General features: G+C 46.1%; 2 protein-coding genes across 2 annotated transcripts in view; both read right to left on the bottom strand.

Moving 5' to 3' along the window:
• Window positions 1-19594, bottom strand: part of imp3 (IMP U3 small nucleolar ribonucleoprotein 3) — a 224374-nt gene extending 204780 nt beyond the window's left edge. Inside the window, exon 1 of the mRNA XM_059984900.1 lies at window positions 19374-19594. Coding sequence (XP_059840883.1) covers window positions 19374-19510 — 137 coding nt within the window. The 5' untranslated portion in view covers window positions 19511-19594. The remainder of the gene's footprint in view (window positions 1-19373) is intronic.
• Window positions 3710-7916, bottom strand: LOC132402320 (uncharacterized). The gene is made up of 2 exons (XM_059985199.1): window positions 7239-7916; window positions 3710-6472 (listed from the first exon to the last, which is right to left on the bottom strand). Exons 1-2 carry the CDS (start codon window positions 7914-7916, stop codon window positions 3932-3934), a joined length of 3219 nt encoding a protein of 1072 aa, XP_059841182.1. The 3' UTR covers window positions 3710-3931.
• Window positions 19595-22020: the final 2426 nt, after the last annotated feature.

Below are 22020 nucleotides of genomic sequence, written 5' to 3'. Positions count from 1 at the left end.
TGTGGCCATCCACCTCAACAACAGGTGTGCCACTTTGAATACTGGGGGCAGGGGGTTGGGGAATAACTTAACAGAGGAAAGTCACAGTGGTCCTGTCTCTGGCACCGAGTCTGCCTCTGCAACTCAGAAGGGAAATAGGAAGAAGAGATAGGGTGATAGGGTGTGGTGATAGGGGATTTGTTAGTTAGGGGAACGGACAGGAGGTTCCGTGGGTGGGAATGAGATTTCTGGATGGTACTTTGCCTCCTGAGTGCTAGGGTCCAAGGTATCTCAGATGAAATCCTCAGCATTATTAAGTGGGACGATGAACAGCCAGAGGTCGTGATCCATGTAGGTACCAATGACATGGGTAGAATGAGTGACAAGGTTCTGCAGAGGGAGTTCATGGAGTTAGGTGGCAAGTTAAAGGGCAGGACCTCAAGGGTTGCGTTCTCAGGATTGCTACTGCGCTATGGGCTGGTGAGGCCAGAACTAGGAAGATTATACAGTTAATACATGGCTAATGAGTTGGTGTAGGAGGGAAGGCATAAGATTTTTGGACCATTGCATTTCCTTCCAGGAAAGGCAGGACCTGTACAGAATGGACAGTTTGCACCTGAACTGAGGGGGACTAATATCCCAGCTGCACATAGGCAGATGAGAACTAGAGTGCCAGCACAGTTAGTGGAGGCCTACATTAACAAGGCCTCAGACAAAGTTACGAACCAAAAGGTTCAGCATGGTGCGAATAGTGTCCTGAGCTGCACATATTTCAATGCAAGTATTACAGAAAGGCGAGTAATAGTGTTGAAGATGAGGTAGCTGGTTATAACTCGTTTACAAACAGAGGCTGAGGTGAGGAGAGGCTGTTGATGGGGTAAAATTGCAGTTAACAGGATGAGTTGCAACATAAAAGGCAAACAAAATGAAAAAGGGTGAATACAGACTAAAGATGTTATATTTGAATTACAGAATATATGTAATACGGAAGATGAACTTGTAGCATAGTTACAAATTACCATGCATGATGTTATAGACATCACTGAATCATGGCTGAAAGAAGATTATAGTTGGGAGCTTCATGTCCAAGGATACACATTGTATCAAAAGGACAGAATTAAGGGAGGGAAGTTTAGGGGAGACATCAGGGGTAAGTTGTTGTTTTTCTTATATAAACACAGATGGTTGTGTGTGCCTGGAATGATTTGCCAGGGATGGTGGTGGAGGCCAAAACATTAGGGGTATTTAAGAGCCTCTTGGACAGGCACATGGATGAAAGAAAAATGGAGGGTTATGGGGTAGTGTGGGTTTAGTCCTTTTTTTAAGGATTATATGGGTCAGCACAACATGAAGGGCTGAAGGGCCTGTACAGTGCTATAGTGTTCTATGTTCTATTACAGGCAGGAAGGCAGAGGAGACAGCGTTACTGTTTTGGTAAAAAATATCAAATCATTAGGAAGAGATGACACAAGGTCAGAAGGTGTTGAATCATTGGGGATCGAGCTAAGGAACTGCAAGGATAAAAAGACCCTGATGGGAATTGCATACAAACCCCTAACAGTGGTGAAGATGTGGTCTACAAATTACAAAAGGATATAGAAAATGCATGCCAAAAGGGCAATGTTCCAATAATCATGCAGGATTTCAATATGCAGGTTGATTAAGAAAATCAGATGGGCACTGAATTCCAGGAAGGGGGATTTCTAAAGTGCCTACTAAAGGGGCTGTTAGGAGCAGCTCATGGTTGAGCGCACTGGAGGATCAGTTATTCTGAATTGGGAACAAGAGGAAATCTGCAGATGCTGGAAATCCAAGCAACACACACACAAAGTGCTGGAGAACTCAGCAAGTCAGGCAGCATCTATGGAAAAAAAATTAGAGTTGATATTTTGACTGAAACCCTTCAGCAGGACTGAAGAAAAAAAAAAGCCAAGGAGTAGATTTGCAGGGTGGGTGGGGGAGGGAGGAGAGAGAGAAATGCCAGGTGGAGGGGGGAGGGATGAAGCAAAGAACTAGGAAGTTGATTGGTGAAAGAGACAAAAGCCACACAAGAAAGCTCCAGAGGGAGGCAATGGGTGGGCAAGGAGATAACTTAAGAGTGACAAAGGGATGGGAAATGGTGGAGGCATTACTGGAAGTTTGAGAAATCAATGTTCATGCCATCAGGTTGGAGGCTACCCAAACAGAATACATTCTGAATTGGGTGCTGTGCAATGAATCAGAATTGATTAGATAGCTTAAGGTAAAAGAATGCTTTGGGGCAAGTGATCACAATATGATTTAATTCACCCTGAAATTTGACAGTGCAATGAAGGGAATTACAGAGGCATGTGAGGAGTTGGCCAGAGATGATTGGAAAAGAACATAGGCAGGGATGATAGCAGAGCAGCAATGGCTGGAATTTCTGGAAGCAATTCAGAAGGCGCAGGATATAAATACCCAAAGAGGAGGAAGTATTCTAAAGATGACACAATTGTGGCCAGCAAGAAAAGTCAAAGCCAACATAAAAGCCAAAGAGAGGACATATAATAGACCAAAGATTAGTGGAAAGTTAGAGGATTGGGAAGCTTTTAAAAAGTCATGAAGGTTAGGATGGAATATGAAAGTAAGGTAGCCGGTAATATCAAAGAGGATACCAGGAGTTTCTTCAGATATATTAAGTGTAAAAGAGAGGCGAGACTGGATATCGGACCACTGGAAAATGATGCCGGAGAGGTGGTAATGGGGGTCAAGGAAGTGACATACTGTTACCTATCCGTGGGTATCTTGTACCTGTCATGTGACCCTGATGTAATTGAGGCTATGCTGGACCTGAGGTAATGGTCTTGTGATTGGGGGGGGGTGACGTCATTTTCCCGCCAGTGAGATGTCATTTGATAGCTTTTCCCCCACAGGATATAAAAGGAGAACTTCTCCCTGTGACGCAGGGCAGTCAGTGGTTGACTTCATTAGTGACTCTGCGTTGCGGCGTATTTTGATGTATGACGCAGTTTTATTTTAAAGTAGAGTTTTATTTTCTGCCTTAAGTCTCAAAGGTTATTGCCGGAAGTTCCGCTCCAATACTGCCAGTCCAGTCTGTGGAGAGTGAAGATTTTAAAGGAGTTCAGAAATCCCGAAGGATTGTGAAAGTTAATGTCGACGGTGAAACAGATTCGACCTTTGTTTAATCTTCGCATGAGGAATTAGTAGCCTGTGTCCATGTTAACTCCTGCTTTGCCAAGAGAGAGCAGAAAGAGCTGGATGCAGAATTTCACTAAGGAAAGGTCAGTGCCTTTAAGCCGTTTTATTTTCTTCGACCGTAAATCCTCCAGGAAATAACATACTCTGGCTTAACAACGTGGAAAGGATTCAAGTACGGGAAAGAAAGCCTCTCCCAAGCGACTGGGTAAAACTTTGGACTTTCGCATTACTACTTCTCTGAACTGTTTTCGCATTATCGCTTCAAGAACTGTTCAAGCTGCCGCACAGCAGCTGACTTCCGGTTATGTTAGTCGTTTGTTTACTTTTGGGTTTTTTTTTAAATATATACAGTGTTTAATAAATATTTTATTTGTTATAAAAACCTGTTTCAATTATATATTCATTGTTGCTGATTTGTAACACAGATGAACTGAAAAAGTATTTTCACTATGAGAGATACCAGCAATGTGGTAGAAGTTCAGAGCATCAGGGATCATGAAGTGTGTGAAGTTACCTGATGCACCATCAGTAACTCACACTGAGACGTAGGCGAGATATCGGCTTTTATTGACTGGAAGAAGGAACCAGGAGTGAGTGTCTATCATACAAGGTCCTGGAGACTGAGGCCGATCTTCAGGCCGCAGGTCTCCTTTATACAGGGGCCTGTGGGAGGAGCCACAGGAGCAGTCAGCAGGGGCGTGTCCCGACAGGCACATAGTTCACCACATTCACCCCCCCTTCGTTTGAAAAAGTCCTCATGTAGCGAAGGTTCTTACAAGTCAAGCCGATCAGGCGGTCGAATCTGTCGCTGCGATCTACGTAGCACCGGCTGTGACCGCATAGGTGCCGGCAACATTGGCGATTGCACAGGGGACGGGGGTTGCGCGTGTTCTTGCCCACTAGGCGCCGGTGATCCCTCATGCATGTGCGAGGCGCCTGGTATAAATGCGTACGAAACGCCCGGTATACAAGTGTCGTGAGGAGTCTGTGTAGGGCCTGGTGAGTACGGTGTCACCTCTGGTGCAGGGTTCACAGTTACCGGAGAGCCTTCAGGGTAGTGGTCTGCTGCACCTGCGGGTGCCAGGTCGCGGATGGAGACCGTGTCCTCCCGCCCATCAGGTAAGACCACGTAAGCATACTGGGGGTTCGCATGGAGAAGGTGAACCCTCTCCACCAGCGGGGAGTATTTATTGCTCCTCACATGTTTCCGGAGCAGCACTGGCCCTGGGGACGTCAGCCAAACTGGTAGGGTGGTCCCAGTGACAGACTTCCTGGGAAAAGAGAATAGGCGTTCGTGAGGGGTGGCATTGGTGGACGTACATAACAGAGAGCGGATAGAGTGCAGTGCCTCAGGGAGGACCTCCTGCCATCGAGAGACCGGCAACCCTTTGGACTTAAGGGCTAAAAGTGTGGCCTTCCACACTGTGGCATTCTCCCGCTCTACCTGGCCATTACCCCGGGGATTATAACTCGTGGTCCGACTGGTAGCAATGCCCCTAGCTAGCAAGTACTGGCGCAGCTCCTCACTCATAAAGGAGGACCCTCTATCACTGTGGATATAGCAGGGATACCCGAACAGAGTGAAGAGCTGGCGCAGGGCTTTTATGACGGACGTGGCAGTGGTGTCGGGGCAGGGGATGGCAAAGGGGAACGGTGAGAACTCGTCAATAACACTGAGAAAATAGACATTGCGGTCAGTGGAGGGAAGGGGGCCCTTAAAGTCAACACTCAGGCGTTCAAAAGGGCGGGTGGCCTTGACAAGTTGTGCCGTGTCAGGACAGTAGAAGTGCGGTTTGCACTCGGCACAAATTTGGCAGTCCCTGGTCATCGTCCTGATGTCCTCCATGGAGTACGGCAGGTTCCGAGCTTTCACAAAATGGTAAAATCGGGTGACCCCCGGATGGCAAAGTTGTGCATGAAGGGCGTACAGCTGGTCGAGCTGTGTGCTAGCACATGTTCCCCGGGATAGGGCATCAGGGGGCTCATTGAGTCTGCCAGGCCGGTACAGGATATCATAGGTGTAGGTGGAGAGTTCTATCCTCCACCGCAAAATCTTATCATTTTTGATCTTGCCCCGCTGTTGGTTGCTGAACAGGAACGCAACCGAGCGCTGGTCGGTCAGCACAGTGAATCTTTTGCCAGCAAGATAGTGCCTCCAGTGCCTAACAGCCTCCACTATGGCCTGGGCTTCTTTCTCCACCGCGGAGTGCCGAATTTCAGAGCCTTGGAGGGTGCGGGAAAAGAATGCTACTGGTCTGCCTTCCTGATTAAGGGTAGCAGCCAGAGCGAAATCGGAGGCATCACACTCCACTTGGAAGGGAGCGGTCTCGTCCACTGCATGCATCGTAGCTTTGGCAATGTCCGCTTTAATGCAGTTGAAGGCCGCGCAGGCCTCAGCAGAGAGGGGAAACGAGGTAGACTTGACCAGGGGGCGAGCCTTGTCTGCGTAATGGGGGACCCATTGGGCGTAATAGGAAAAAAACCCCAGGCACCGTCTGAGGGCCTTGAGAGTGGTGGGAAGAGGGAGCTCTAACAGGGGGCGCATACGTTCGGGATCAGGCCCAATAACCCCGTTTTCCACGACATACCCAAGTATAGCAAGGCGGGTGGTACCAAAAACACACTTGTCCCTGTTATAAGTAAGGTTCAGAGCTGCGGCCACTTGGAGAAACCGTTGGAGGTTGGCGTCGTGATCTGGCCTGTCATGACCACAGATGGTGATGTTATCCAGATAGGGAAATGTGGCCTGCAGTTGGTACTGGTCCACCATCCGGTCCATTTCCCTCTGGAAGACAGAGACACCATTCGTGACACCGAAAGGGACGCGCAAGAAGTGATAGAGCCGGCCGCCCGCCTCGAAGGCGGTGTAGGGGCGGTCCTCTGGGCAGATGGGGAGCTGGTGATAAGCGGATTTCAGATCTATTGTCGAGTACACCTTATACTGAGCAATCTGGTTGACCATATCCGCGATGCGGGGTAGGGGGTATGCGTCAAGCTGCGTAAACCTATTGATGGTTTGACTATAGTCCACCACCATCCTATTTTTCTGCCCAGTCCGAACAACAACCACCTGGGCCCTCCAAGGGCTTGTGCTCGGCTCAATGATCCCCTCCCTGAGCAGCCGCTGCACCTCCGACTGAATGAAGGCCCGGTCCCCCGCGCTGTACCTCCTGCTTTTGGTTGCCACAGGTTTACAGTCGGGGGTCAGGTTGGCGAACAGCGGTGGGGGAGGGATCTTGAGAGTGGAGAGGCTGCAAGTGTCGGTAGCGCAGCTGTTGGCCTGGTTCTGGATGGGATGTGTGTGTGCGTGTGTGTGTGTGTGTGGTCAGTAGCGGGGTATGTGAAGAAGTCCCACAAAACTGAGGATTCTTGACAGTGAGTGGTGGGAGGGGCCCGTCGTATACCATAGTCACACTTTCGAGATGGCTCTGGAAGTCCAGCCCCAATAGCACAGGTGCACACAGATTAGGCATGACCAGCAGTTCAAAGTCCCGATATACTGTGCCTTGCACCACCAAAGTCGCTACACAACCCGCCCGGATGTCTGCGGACTGCGACCCAGAGGCCAAATGGAACCTCCGACTGACCGGCCGCGTTGCAAGTCCGCAGCGTTGCACTGTGTCCGGGTGAATAAAACTCCCAGTGCTGCCCGTGTCAAACAGGCATCCAGTCCAATGCCCCTCCACCTGGATGTCCATCATGGATCTTGCAAGCTGGTGTGGGGCGCTTTGGTCGAGAGTCACAGTGGCCAGAGTTGGATCGCCGTCGGGGTACCCGGTCAGCATCGGAGGGTCGGGGGCGGGGCATGCTGACGCCGACAAAGATGGCCGCTCACATCCGGGGTACCCGGTCAGCATCCGAGGATCGGGGGCGGGGCGTGCTGACGTCGACAAAGATGGCCGCCCACATCCCGGCATGCAAGATGGCGGCCCCCACGTTTCACCCGCAGCACTGCACTCCGCTCGAGGTTGAGACTTACAGACCTTGGCGAAGTGGCCCCGCTTTCCGCAGCTGGAGCAGGTCGCTTCTCGCGCTGGACAGCGTTGTCGAGGATGTTTCTTTTGGCCACAGAAATAACAAAGCACGAGTTTCTTACGGGCCACAGCCGTGGTCTGGGTCGGGGAGCTCGTGGAATCGCGACTGGCGGCGGCGTTGGCGAATTCGCTCCCGGGAGCCGGCGGTGGCGGGGTCTGAGGCGTCCACGAAACCGGCGGGGAATCGCGCGACTGGACAGCGTCGGCGTTATGCAAAGCAGCTTCTAGAGCGTTGGCCTTCTCTATCGCCGAGCTTAAGGTAAGATCCGAGTTCTCCAGCAGCCGCTGGCGCATGTACACTGACCTCAGTCCCGTCACAAAGGCATCTCGCACCAGCAGCTCCGCATGCTGTTCTGCCGTGAGCGTCTTGCAGTCACAAGCTCGGACGAGTGTCTGTAGTGCTCGGAGAAACTCAGCGCACGATTCGCCAGGCCGCTGTTGCCGGGTAGCTAAGCGATGTCTTGCGTAGACGGTGTTCACCGGCCGCAGGTACTGTCGTTTGAGGGCGTCCAGTGCCCCTTCGTAGGTCGGCAGGTCCCGGATAAAGGAGTAAACTTTGGAGGAGACCCTCGAGAGTAGGATTCTGTGCATAACGGCGGGTTCAGTCGCACGAAGCTCCGCCAAGTACGATTGGAAGCATGCAAGCCAGTGTTCAAAAGCGAGAGCTGCGTCAGGGTCTTGAGGGTCCAAATCCAACCGGTCCGGACGCAAAACGGGTTCCATGTTTTAAAACTTCCAGTCAATAAAATTGATGCACCATCAGTAACTCACACTGAGACGTAGGCGAGATATCGGCTTTTATTGACTGGAAGAAGGAACCAGGAGTGAGTGTCTATCATACAAGGTCCTGGAGACTGAGGCCGATCTTCAGGCCGCAGGTCTCCTTTATACAGGGGCCTGTGGGAGGAGCCACAGGAGCAGTCAGCAGGGGCGTGTCCCGACAGGCACATAGTTCACCACATTACCTTAACTAGAGTTTTTAGGAAACTGAGAGGTCTGAAGGTAGATAAGTCAGTGGACCAGATGGTGTACTCCCCAAAGATGTGGCTGAAGAAATTGTGGAGTCATCAGTAATGATCTCTCCAGGATCACTAGATTCTAGAATGATTCCAGAAGACTGGAAAATTGCAAATGTCACTCCACTCTTCAAGAAGGGAGAGAGGCAGAAGAAAGTAAATTATAGGCCAGTTAGACTGAACACAGTATTGGGAAAACATTGGTGTCAATTATTAAGCACAAAGTATTGGAGGCAAATATTTAAATAGGTTGTAGTCAGCAAGGTTTTCTCAAGGGAAAATATTGCCTGAGAAATCTGTTGAAGAAATGACAAGCAGGATAGACAAAGGAGAACCTGACGTGTGTACTTGGATTTTCAGAAGGCCTTTGACATGGTGCCACAAGAGGCTGTTTCACAAGCTATGAGCCCATGATATTACAGGATAGCTTCTAACATGGATAGAGAAATGGCTGATTGGCAGGAGGCAAAGAGTGGGAATAAAGGGAGCCTTTTCTGGTTGTCTGCCAGTGCATGGGGGTCTGTGTTAGGGCCAATTCTGCTTTGTTGCAAACTTTGCAAATGATATGAAAACAGGTGGAGAGACAGGTAATTTAAAGTAGAGAGTCTACAGAAGGACTTCGATTAGAAGAATGGACAAAGAAATGGCAGCTGGAATACAGTGTCAAGAAGTGTATTTCATTGCAGAAGAAATGGAAAGGTTGACTATTTCCTAAATGAAGAGAAAATACAAAAAAAAGAGGCGCAAAGGAACTTGGGAATCCATGTGCAGGATTTCCTAAAGGTCAATTTACAGGTTGAATTTGTGGTAAGGAAGACATATGCAATGTTAGCATTCATTCCAAGAGCAGAAGACTATGAAAGCAAGGATGTAATGTTGAGACTTCATAAAGCACTGGTGAGCCCTCAAGTTGGAGTATTGTGAGCAGTTTTGGGCCCCTTATTTTAGAAATGATGTGTTGAAACTGTAAAGGGTTCAAAGGAGACTCACAAAAATGATTCCAGAATTGAATGGCTTGTCACATGAAGAGTGTTTGATGGCTCTGGGACTGGATTCACAAGAATTCATAAGAAACCTATCGAATGGTGAAAGGCCTTGATCGAGTGGATGTGGAATTCTTTGCTACAGGCATCTGTGGAAGCTAAATCTTGATGTATATTTACATTATTACTTTATTTGAGATTCAGCACAGAGTAGGAATCACCCAGTTTAATTTGAGCCTAATCATGGGGCAATTTACAATGACCAATCAGCCTACCATCCAGCAAGTCTTTGAACTGGTGGAGGAAACCTGAATACCCAGAGGAAACTCGTGTGGTTACGGGGAGAACATACAAACTCCTTACAGGCTGCAGCAGGAATTGAACCCAGGTTGCTTGAACTGCAAAGCATTGTCCTAAACATGCCACCTCCAAGGGCAGAGGCTGATGGACTTTTGATTGGTCAGACCATGAACAGATATGGGAAGAAGGGAAGTGATTGAGGCAGAGAGGAAAACTGGATCAGAATAAGGTTTATTATACAAACATAGAAAACCTACAGCACAATACAGGCCCTTCAGCCCACAAAGCTATGCCAAACATATCTCTACCTTAGGACTACCTAGGCTTTACCCATAGCCCTCTATTTTTCTAAGATCCACGTAGCCATCCAGGAGTCTCTTAAAAGTCCCTATTGTTTCCGCCTCCAGAACCACCGACGGCAGCCCATTCCATGCACTCACCACTCTCTGCGTAAAAAACTTACCTGATATCTCCTCTGTACCCGCTTCCAAGCACCTCAAAACTAAGCCCCTTCATACAGTCCATATAAACCATATAACAATTACAGCACAGAAACAGGCTATCTTGGCCCTCCTAGTCCGTGCCGAACACTTACTCTCACCTAGTCCCACCTACCTGCACTCAGCCCATAACCCTCCATTCCTTTCCTGTCCATATACCCATCCAATTTTTTTTTTAAATGACAAAATCAAACCTGCCTCTACCACTTCTACTGGAAGCTCATTCCAGTCGGCCCTCCTTACCCACGAGTTCCACATACTCCAATTCAACCAACCACAAATCGAGAAAACCCAGAAGTGCTCTTCCAGAGCATGTACAGACTTTTCTTCGTCATTATTCCCTAAACAATGCAGTATAACAACTACTTACATAGCATTTACAGTGTATTAGTTATTACATGTAGAGATGATTTAAAGTATATGGGAGGATGTGCGTAGGTTATCGTGGATCGGGATAAAAAAATCAGAAGTTCTTTAAGTCAGAACAGCTACATGCAGTCAGTTAGTCATTAACGTCAGTTAGTCAAACGTTTGTCTTAGAATAGTATATATTTTACCTTTCTAGGCAAATAAAACACTTAAGAAACGTACGTATTTCAATAATTAAACCACTGCGTTGTTTAGTAATAATTGTAGCTTTCATCAGAACAGGGCCTTTCTCACCTTATCCTTTAAAATTGTTCCTATCGTTAACCAACTGTACCCTAACCCTTTTCCAATGACCGATGGCGTTTCACCTCTTTCAGATCGCTTTATTATTTCCACTTTATTTTCAATCGGGATCATGATTATTTTCATGAACAGAAACACTGCGGATTCAGAGCTCCGCCAGGTCCAAAACAGCACTGCTCTGAGACAGGTTAAATAAGGTCCGGGGCTCCGCTGGGTCCTAAACAGCACTGCTCTGAGACAGGTTAAATAAGGTCCGGGGTTCCGCTGGGTCCTAAAGTCCACCTCATTGGAACAGGTTAAATAAGGGATTTGAGCATCTGCGTTTTTTGGTATCCGCGAGGGGTCCCGAAACGAATCCTTTGCAGATAAGGAGGGCCGACTGTACTAGCCATTTCAATCCTGGAGAAAAGCCTCTGACTATCCACACAATCAGTGCCTCTCATCATCTGATACACCTCTATCAGGTCACCTCTCATCCTCCGTTGCTCCAAGGAGAAAAGGCCGAGTTCGCTCAACCTATTCTCATAAGGCGTGCTCCCCAATCCAGGCAACATCCTTGTAACAACAACACACACAAAATGCTGGTAGAACACAGCAAGCTAGGCAGCATCTATAGGGAGAAGCGCTGTCGACGTTTCGGGCCGAGACCCTTCGTCAGGACTAACGGAAAGGAAAGATAGTAAGAGATTTGAAAATAGTGGGGGGAGGGGGAAATGCTAAATGATAGAAGACCGGAGGGGGTGGGATGAAGCTAAGAGCTCGAAAGGTGATTGGCAAAAGTGATACAGAGCTGGAAAAGGAAAAGGATCATGGGACAGGAGGCCTCAGGTGAAAGGTGGGGGGGGAGCACCAGAGGGAGATGGAGAACAGGCAAACAACTAAATATGTCAGGGATGGGTAAGAAGGGGAGGAGGGGCATTAACAGAAGTTAGAGAAGTCAATGTTCAAATAACATTCTTGTAAATTTCCTCTGTGCCCTTTCTATGGCTTCCACATCCTTCCTGTGGACAGGCAACCAGAAATGAGCACAGGACTCCAAGTGGGGTCTGACCAGGGTCCTATATAGCTGCAACATTACCTCTTGGCTCTTAGACTCAATCCCACAATCGATGAAGGTCAATACACCACAGGCCTTCTTAACCAGAGTCAACCTACATAACAGCTTTCAGTGTCCTATGGACTCAGACCCCAAGATCCCTCTGATCCTCCACAATGATAAGAGACTTACCATTAATAGTATATTCTGCCATCATATTTGACCTACCAAAATGAACCATCTCACACTTACCTGGATTGAACTCCATCTGCCACTTCTCAGCCCAGTTTTGCATCCTATCAATCTCCCACTGTAACCTCTGACAGCCCTCCACACTATCCACAACACCCCCAACCTTTGTATCATCAGCAAATTTACCAACCCATCCCTCCACTCCCTCATCCAGGTCATTCATAAAAATCACAGTAGGGGTCCCAGAACAGATCCCTGAGGCACACCACTGGTCACCGGCGTCCTTGCAGAATATGACCTGTCTACAACCACTCTTTGCCTTCTGTGGAGATGCCAGTTCTTGATCCACAAAGCAATGTCCCCTTGGATCCCATGCCTCCTTACTTTCTCAATAAGCCTTGCATGGGGTACCTTATTAACTGACCTGCTAAAATCCATATACACTACATCTACTGCTCTTCCTTCATCAATGTGTTTCGTCACATCCTCAAAAAACTCAATCAGGCCCATAAGGCACGACCTGCCTTTGACAAAGCCATGCTGACTATTCCTAATCATATTATACCTCTCTAAATGTTCATAAATCCTGCCTCTCAGGATCTTCTCTAACAACTTATCAACCACTGACTTAAGACTCACAGGTCTATAATTTACTGGGCTATCTCTTCTCCCTTTCTTGAATAAGGGAACAACATCCGCAACACTCCATTCCTCCGGAACTGCTTCCATCCCCATTGATGATGCAAAGATCATCACCAGAGGCTCAGCAATCTTCTCCCTCACTTCCCACAGTGGCCTGGGGTACATCTCATCTGGTCCCAGTGACTTATCCAACTTGATGCTTCCCAAAAGCTCCAGCACATACTCTTTCTTAATATCTACATGCTCAAGCTTTTCAGTCTGCTGCAAGTCATCACTACAATCACCAGAATCCTCTTCCATAGTGAATACTGAAGCAAAGTATTCATTAAGTATGTCTGCTTTCTCCTCTGGTTCTATACACACTTTTCCACTGTCACACTTGATTGGTCCCATTCTTTCACGTCTTATCCTCTTGCTCTTCACATACTTGTAGAATGCCTTTAGGTTTTCCTTAATTCTGCCCACCAAGGCCTTCTCATGGCCCTTTCTGGCTCTCCTAATTTCATTCTTAAGTTCCTTCCTGCTAGCCTTTTAATCTTCTAGATCTCTATCATTATCTAGGTTTTTTTTAATCTTTCGTAAGCTGTTTTCTTCTTGACTAGATTTACAACAGCCTTTGTACACCATGGATCTTGTACCCTACCATCCTTCCCATGTCTCATTGGAACGTACCTACTCAGAACCCCACACAAATATCCCCTGAACGTTTGCCACATTTCTTCCGTACGTTTCGGAGAACATTTGTTTCCAATTTATGCTTCCAAGTTCCTGCCTGATAGCCTCATATTTCCCCTTACTCCAATTAAACGTTTCCCTAACTTGTCTGTTCCTATCATAGAATTGTGATCACTATCTCCAAAATGTTCTCCCACTGACCCGGTTCATTTCCCAATATCTGATCAAGTACAGCTTCTCCTCTTGTAGGCTTATCTACATATTCTGTCAAGAAACCTTCCTGAACACACCTAACAAACTCCACCCCTTCTAAACTCCTCACTCTAGGGAAATGCCAATTAATATTTGGGAAATCAGAATATCCCACAACAATCTTGTTATTATTACTCCTTTCCAGAATCTGTCTCCCAATCTGCTCCTCAATGTCCCTGTTACTATTGGGTGGTCTATATATTAAAAAAGAACACCCAGTAGAGTTACTGACCCCTTCCTATTCCTAACTTCCACCCACAAAAACTCCGTAGACAATCCTTCCATGACTTCCTCCTTTTCTGCAGCTGTGACACAACCTCTGATCAACAGTGTCACACCCCCAGCTCTTTTGGCTTCCCCCCATCCTTTCTGAAACATCTAAAGCTTGGCACTTGAAGTAGTTATTCCTGCCTGAGCCATCCAGGTCTCTCTAATTGTCACAACATCATAGCTCCATCTGCTGATCCATGCTCTGAGCTCAACTGCTTTATTCATAAACTCCTTGCATTGAAATAGACACATCTCAAACCGTCGGTCTGAGTGAGTCCCTTCTCTATCACCTGCCTATCCTCCCTTTCTCACAGTCTCCAAGCCTTCACTTTTTGTGAACCAACCTCCCTTTCCTCCGTCACTTCAGTTCGGTTCCCATTCCCCCCCCCCCCCCCCGCAATTCCAGTTTAAACTCTCCCCAATGGCCTTAGCAAACCTTCCCCACCAGGATATTGGTCCCCCTCAGATTCAAGTGCAACCCAACCTTCTTGTACAGGTCACAGTACAGGGTTTTGTACGGGGCAGCCAAAAGAGATCTCAATGTTCCAGAAATCTGAATCCCTGCCTCCTGTTCCAATCCCTCAGCCACACATTTATCCTCCACCTCATTCTGTTCCTATACTCACTGTCGTGTGGCACAGGCAGTAATCCTGAGATAACTACCTTTGAGGTCCTGACATATCACCAACATATGCCGTAAAAATTTTTAACTTAGCAGCAGCAGTTCAATGCAATACACCATCTAGAAGAATAATAAGTAAATCAATTACAGTATACATATATTGAATAGATTAAAAATCATGCAAAAACAGAAATAATATTTAAAAAAGAGGTAGTGTTCACGATGTCAATGTCCGTTTAGGAATCGGATAGCAGAGGGGAAGAAGCTGTTCCTGAACAGCCATGATGGAATGGCTGAGCCAAATGGGCCAATTCTGCTCCTGTATCTTACAGTCTAAAACTACCTGCCTCTCCACCTGTCAGCATATTGTCGGAAAACTTTGCAAAAAAGCCTTCAATTCTGTCATCCACATCACTGACATAGAACTTAAAAATAACTCCTGCCATTCTACAAATCAAAGCTGATCTTTTAACTCAAAACCAATACTAGTAAATGAGATCTGTGCAAATAGTACTCAATTGTTGCCAAGTGCACAATGGGGCAAAGTTTGTTTCTGTACAGTATGACTATGACTACTTTTCCCACACTAAACCTATCACTTGATTTCCTTTATATTTAAAAAGTTATTGTTTTGTCTTGAATATACACAAAAACTGAGGCACCACAGTCTTCAGAAATTTCAAAATTTCAAAACCACTACCCAGAGGGTGTAGAAATTCCTCCTGTCAACACACACAAAATGCAGGAGGAACTCAGCAAGTTAGGCAACATCAATGGAGGGGAATAAACAGAAGACATTTTGGATGGAGACCCTCTTTTCTGTACCTTCTTTTGAGAACATAATGCCTGATTGCAGCACAGCTCACCAATCGGAACAGCTCCACATCTTCTGTGTTGAGCCTCATAAGATTTTGCACATTTCATCAAGACCTTTCATTCTTCTAAACTTCATGGAATAGAAAAACAATCTGCTTAAGCTCCCCTCATAAGACAATAAACTCCATTCCTGGAATCAATTCAGTTACCCTTCGTTGTACACCCTCAAATAACCCAGGGCCTTGAGCTTTTGATGGTGCTGTACTGATGATTTCCGAATCACATTAATAACCAAATGCAACTGCGTATTTTTCAATATATAATGATTTTTCCACAGCACCTGGTAAGTTTACAAGGAGGAAACATAGAAACACCATACCTCATGCAATAAACCAACCCAGATTTCTGATCCATGGTGTGCCAGATCCTAAACCTGGCTCCAGTCATGCATGCAGACTGGAGTCCAGACTCCAGTCCTGAATTATGGCTTACAGTCCAGACAAGTGTGCCAGACAACAGCGAACCTGGATTTCCAGAATATCAGGTGCTGATTCATTGGCATTTGACATTAGTGGAAACACATGAGACTGAATGGCCTTGGTTCAAAATGTCAACAGCTCATTTCCCTCCACTGATGCTGCTCAACCCACTGAGTTACTCCAGCAGACACACAAGAGACTCTGCAGATGCTGGAAACCTTGAGCAACCCACACCAAGTATTAGAGGAACTCAGCAAGTCAGGCAACATTTGAGGAGGGAAATCAGGCCAAGACCATTCATCAGAACTAGAAAGGAAGGGGGCAGAAGCCAGAAAAAGGTGGGGGTTTGGGGAAGCTGGCAGATGATAGGGGGAAGTACACGGGTGGAGAAGGGGGAAATGAAGGGAATATGAAAAGCTGAATGGTGATAACATGGAAGAGCTAAAGTACTGAAGAAGGAGCACAGTGGACTATGGAATAAAGTGAAACAGGGGGAGGTGATGGGCAAGTCATGATAGGGGAGAGGAATAATTGAGGGAGCTACTAGAATAAAACAAAAAAAAAGTGGAGGTGAGGGGAAAAAAGAGAAATTACTATAAGTTAAAGAAAAAAAATGTTCATGCCATCAAGTTGAGCACTACCAGACAGAATATGAGACGTTGCTCAGATTGGCCTCGCTGCCTCACGTACTTGATTCGTCTCTCTCCTTTCTTAATCTGTCTGCATCTCCAAAGCCAGATTACACTGGACAACAAAGATGTTGCTTCCTGAATACTTTTGGGTTTATCATGGTTTTTGGGCTATAGATTAATGAAAACCGCCATGAAATATTGCTATCATACACCATTTTTTTTAAAACACCTTTATTTGTTATTTCAATTCATAAGTCACATCAGAATAACGAATCCCAAGATTAAACAAAGCATTTTTGTTGGTCCACAAATCAAACAGGTCATCAATGACAGCAATTTAAAGAACTTCTAGTGGGACCAGAGAAAATTGCATGGAAGGGATTCAAGGACGTTGTTGAAAATTGTATTTTTAATTTATTATTTATTGAGATACAAGGTGGAGCAGGCTCTTCCAGGCCTCTGAGGCACACCGTCCAGCAATTCCCCAATTTAATCTGAGCCTAATCACGGGACAACTTAACAAGCAATTAATCTACCAAGCAGTCGGTCTTCCAATTATCAGGGGAAACCGGACCAGCCAGAGGAAACCCATGCAAGGAGAATGTACAGACAGCAGTGAGAAATGAACCCAGGTCACCTGTACTGCAAAGCATTGTGTTAACGACTGCACTAACGTGCTACCCCAAAATCTTGGCAACTACAGGACACCAAACTACGTGCTGCTGGTCGACAGCCTGCTTCAAGCATACAAAACCATGAAGAGCAACATGTCAATAAAGATTCATTTTCTACATTCCTATATTGACTTCTTCCCTACAAATCTTGCTGCCGTCAGTGATGAGCATGCTGAAAGGTTTCACCAGGACACCGCAATTATGAACAAACAGTATCAGGGCACCCGAAATCCATCAAAGCTGGCTGACTATTGTTGGACACTTACGAGAGAGAGGCCTCAGACACTGAATACAAACGGAAATCAACAAAATATTTTGAGCTTAGCTGAACTATTACGAAGAGTCAGCATGTGCAATAACAATGATAGGTATCCTAACACAAATGAGAAAATCTGCAGATGCTGCACATCCAAGCAACACACACAAAATGCTGGAAGAACTTAGCAAGCTAGGCAGCAGCCATAGAAGGGTACAGATGACATTTCAGCCTAAAACATCGTCTTTACTCTTCTCCTGGCCTGGTGAGCTCCTCCAGCATCATGTGAGTTGATAGGTATCCTATCCTCACCTACCTCAGTATCCAACACATCACTCTCCGTAATCTCCAATGGGATTTCACTGCCAGGTACACTTTCTACAGTGTGTCTCCCTTATTCATTCATCCCTCTCCCTGCTGAAAATTATCACTGCAAGTGGGACAAGTGCTATACCTATCCCTACACCTGTTACTTCACCACCATTCATGACCCTAAAGACTCTTTGCAGGTGAGGCAGCATTTCACCCAAGAGCCTTTTCAGGTCATTTACAGTATCCATTGAACCCACCCACCCCCCACACACACACAGACTGAGGAACCATTTCACTGAGCAGCTTCACTGTCTGCTGCAATAGTCAGGATCTCCAAGTGACCATCCATTTCAATTTGACTTGCCCTTCCCACAGTGCCACATCAGCTTATGGCCTCCTCTACTGCCGTGATGAGGCAAAGCACAGGTTGGGGAAGCAACACATCATATTCTATCCAGGTTGACTCAAATCTAAAGGCATGAATATAAACTTCTCTAACTTCAGATAGCATTTAGAGTTTAAAATAAATTTATTCCCAAAGTACATCTATGTCACAATATACAATCCTGAGATTCATTTTCTTTTGGACAATTACAGTAAATACAAGAAACACAAGATAATCAATGAAAGACTACACCAAACAAGATAGGCAAAAACCAATGCGCATAAGAATTGTGCAAAAGTAAACAATAAGTATCCAGAACATGAGATGAAGACTCCTTGAAAGTGAGTCCAGTCAGTGAGAACATGTCAGTGAGAACATTTCAGTGATGGATTGAGTGAAATGATCTCCTGGTTCAAGAGCCTGATGGTTGAGGGGTAATAACTGTTCTTGAACCTGGTGCTGAGAGTCCTGAGGCCATATTACAACCTTCTTGATGGCAATAACAAGACCTGGGTGATGGGGTCCCTGGGGAGGGATGCTGCTTTCCTGCAACAGCACTCCATGTAGATCTGCTCAATGATGAGGAGGGTTTTACCCATGACAGACTGGGCCACATCCACTGCTTTTTCACGCCAGGCCAAGTTGCAACCAGTCAATATATTCGCCACCAAACATCTATAGCAGTTTATAAAAATTTTAGACAACATACCAAATCTTCACCCTCTACACCCCTATTTCCTTCCCACCCCACCTGTTTTCCCTTATTCTGGTGACCCCCTACCACTTCTCTTCTCCTCACCTCATGATCTGCCTTTCACCTCTCTCAGGTTTTCCACCTTTTTATTCTGTAGTCCACTGTCATGCACTATCTTATGACTTCTTCAGGCCTTCACCTCTTCCAGCTTCGCAGGTACTCCTTTTCATCCTTACTCACTACTCTCGCATACACTCCTCCCCTTCCCCCACCTCCTTATTCTGTCCTCTTCCTTCCCAATCCTGTTAAGGGGTCTCAGTCCGAAACTTCGACCGTTTATTTCCCTTCATAGTTGTTGCCTGAATGCGCAGGTTGTGTGTGTATAAACGAAGTTACTGAAGTATTTTTAAAACCAGATTCCAGTATCTGCAGTTTCCTATGTCTCAAATAGATGCTAGAATATAAAGGAAAACAGAACAAACTAACGCCTTAATTAAGGATATCGAACCAAGCCAGGAGACCAGACCGAGGAACAATATTCTGGATATGGTCCCATGAGGGACCGGAAGAACAGCTCCATACTGAAAACCCCTTTCGGTTTATCAGAGAAGGGTGGTATGAAGTTGGGGAGGGGGACAGAGGAGACCGCCCTTCTCCCACGAAAACACAACCTGCATTTCGAACCTCCACCGTCCCACAATGGCAGCGCCCAGCCTCCGGACCCGCCATGCCGCAGCCGGCCGGCCCTCCCTCCCGGAGACCACGGACTCACATGGTGTAGTCCTCCCTCCGCTGGATGCGATATCGGCGGAGCACCTTCAGCTCCTTCAGATTCCCGTCCACCTCCCAGGAGATGAAGTCCACCTTCTTCAGCAGCTTCTGCTCGTGGAACTTCAACTTGCGCACCATGATTGCGGTCCTTAGCACTCCACGCGGAACGGCCTCCGCACTGCCTGTTCAAACCTGAACGAGAACGGATAGGGCGGTTTCTGGAGTCGTCCGCGCCGTGCCTGCATCGAGAGGGGGCAACAAATGAGAATCAAATTCAGGTTTATTATCAACGGCATGTGTCGTGAAAGGTGTTCACAGCAGCAGCGGTTCAATGCAATGTATGATAATATAGAAAGAAAGTAAATAAATAACAGTAAATAAGCATATATGTATATTAAATCGATTAAAATAGTTCAAAAACAGAAATATTAAGTATTTTAAAAGTGAGGTGGTGTTCATGGTTTCAATATCCATTTAGGAATTGTATGGCAGAGGAGAAGAAGCTGTTCCTGAATCACAGAGTGTGTGCTTTCAGGCTTCTGTACCTCCTTCCTGGCGGTCATAATGAGAAGAGGGCATGATGGGGGTCCTTAATAATGGATGTCGCCTTCCTGGGCACGGCTGCGTGACGATGTCGTGGATACTGTGCTTGGTGATGAATTAAATGCAACACGAGCCGCGTGGTTGCCTCTCAGTCGTCAAAACTTAAACAGTTAAGTGAATGTTTTTTTAAACAGACAAAACGAGCTTAAAGAATCGAAAATGAAAGGAAACTACTGTGACGAACGCATTGGCGCTGCTTTCTGCACGTATGCAGAGCTCGTCATTGTATCAATTTCGACACCAGCTTTCATTCCATCCTCAAGTTCACTTGGTCCGTCTCCGACACCTCTCTCCCTTTTCTTGATCTCAGTGCCTTCATCTCCGGAATATATTTTCTATCGACATCTTTCACAAGCCGACCGACAACCCAGGTGACCGTGACGACACTTCTGAAATACGAGAAATTTTGCAGATGCTGGAAATCTTGAGCAACGCACTTAAAATGCTGGAGGAACTGAACAAGTCTGTCGACCTTCATGGACTGGGATAGACAGTCGACGTTTCAGGTCAAGGCCTTTCATCAGGGCTGGAAAGTTGTTTCTTCTCCTCCACGGACACTGCCTGACTTGCTGAGTTTCTCCAGCATTTTGTGTAGATTGACTACACTTCTACCCATCTGTAACAGCATCTTCAAGGATGCTACTCCCTTCTCTTAGTTTCTCCATCTCATCATTCAGAATTAGAATTGGGTTTCTTATCACTGACCTATATTGTGAAATTGCATCAGCAGTGATACAGTGCAACACATTTAAAAGCTATCGGGTACTATAGGAAAAAAGAGCAAAATAGTGGGTTCATCAGTTGATGGACCATTCAGAAACCTAATGGCAGAGAGGAAGAAGCTGTTTCTAAAACGTTGAGTACATGTTCTGAGGCTCCTGTATCTCTCACCTTATGGTAGTAATGAGAAGAGGACATGTCTTGGATGGTGAGGGTCCTTAACGGTATGTCCAGCCTTCTTGGGGCACTATCTTTTGAATATCTCCTTGATTGTGGTGAGGCTTGTGCCAATAATGGAGGCTGCTAAGTCCACAGTCCTCTGCAGCCTTTTTGGTTGTGTTCACTGCAGTCACAAACCAGGCAGTGATGCAGCCAATCAGAATGATTTCCACAGTGCATCTGCAGAAATTTGCTAGAGTCTTCAGTGACATATCAAATATCCCAAAATCCTAATGAAGTATAGCTAGTGGTGTGGTTTCTTCACTTCTTTCATTAAGAAATAATTCCTTAATTCACAATCACCAACATTGAGTTGCCATTTTGCTTTAAGATACTGGTCTGGTGTGACAATGTTGTTACATAAAGATTTTTACTGCATTTTGTGTTTTGATTTGCAGTTCAACAGAAGTTGTGTTACGAGTTTCATTAATCATAAAACATTTCACTTTGTTTTATATGTGAAAACCTACTTTGCTGATGCCAATGCACGAGGACAATTCCAGACATGTTGAACAAGTCAGCCAATGCAGTCACTTTGAAACTGCCAGAGTTTTGGGGGCAAAATGTCATTGTTTGGTTTGTACAAGCTGAGGCCCAGTTCACTCGCAAGAAATCTCAAAAGGACAGCACCAAATTCCACCATGCGGTAGCATTGCTCAGCAATTCACAGCTGTGAGAGAGCTGAGTCTGCCTGACCATGATAAATACTGATCACTGAAAACTCACCTTTTACAGACTTTTGGACTATCAGAGACTGAGCATGCCAAACACTTCCTCTCCTTAACCGGAATTGATGATAAATTAGTCCCTTCAGAGATAATGGACCACATTATGTCTCTCCTGGGAAATCAGCATCTTTGTTTTACTTTTAAAGAACTCTCTTTTCTTTAAATGCCTGATCAAGTTTGCATAGCCTTCGCTAATTCACCTGTGAAGGACTAGAAACATAGAAAACCTGCAGCGCAATACAGGACCTTTGGCCCACAAAGCAGTGCCAAACACATCCTTACCTTAGAAATTACCCATTGCCCTCTATTTTTCTGAGCTCCATGCACCTGTCCAGGAGTCCACAAGAAACGGTGTTGGATAGACTGTTGAGTCTGAAG

Source organism: Hypanus sabinus, chromosome 11, assembly GCF_030144855.1.
Source record: "Hypanus sabinus isolate sHypSab1 chromosome 11, sHypSab1.hap1, whole genome shotgun sequence".
Taxonomy (NCBI): domain Eukaryota; kingdom Metazoa; phylum Chordata; class Chondrichthyes; order Myliobatiformes; family Dasyatidae; genus Hypanus; species Hypanus sabinus.
The sequence above is the reverse complement of the archived record's forward strand: the minus strand, read 5'-3'. Positions and strand labels throughout refer to the sequence as shown.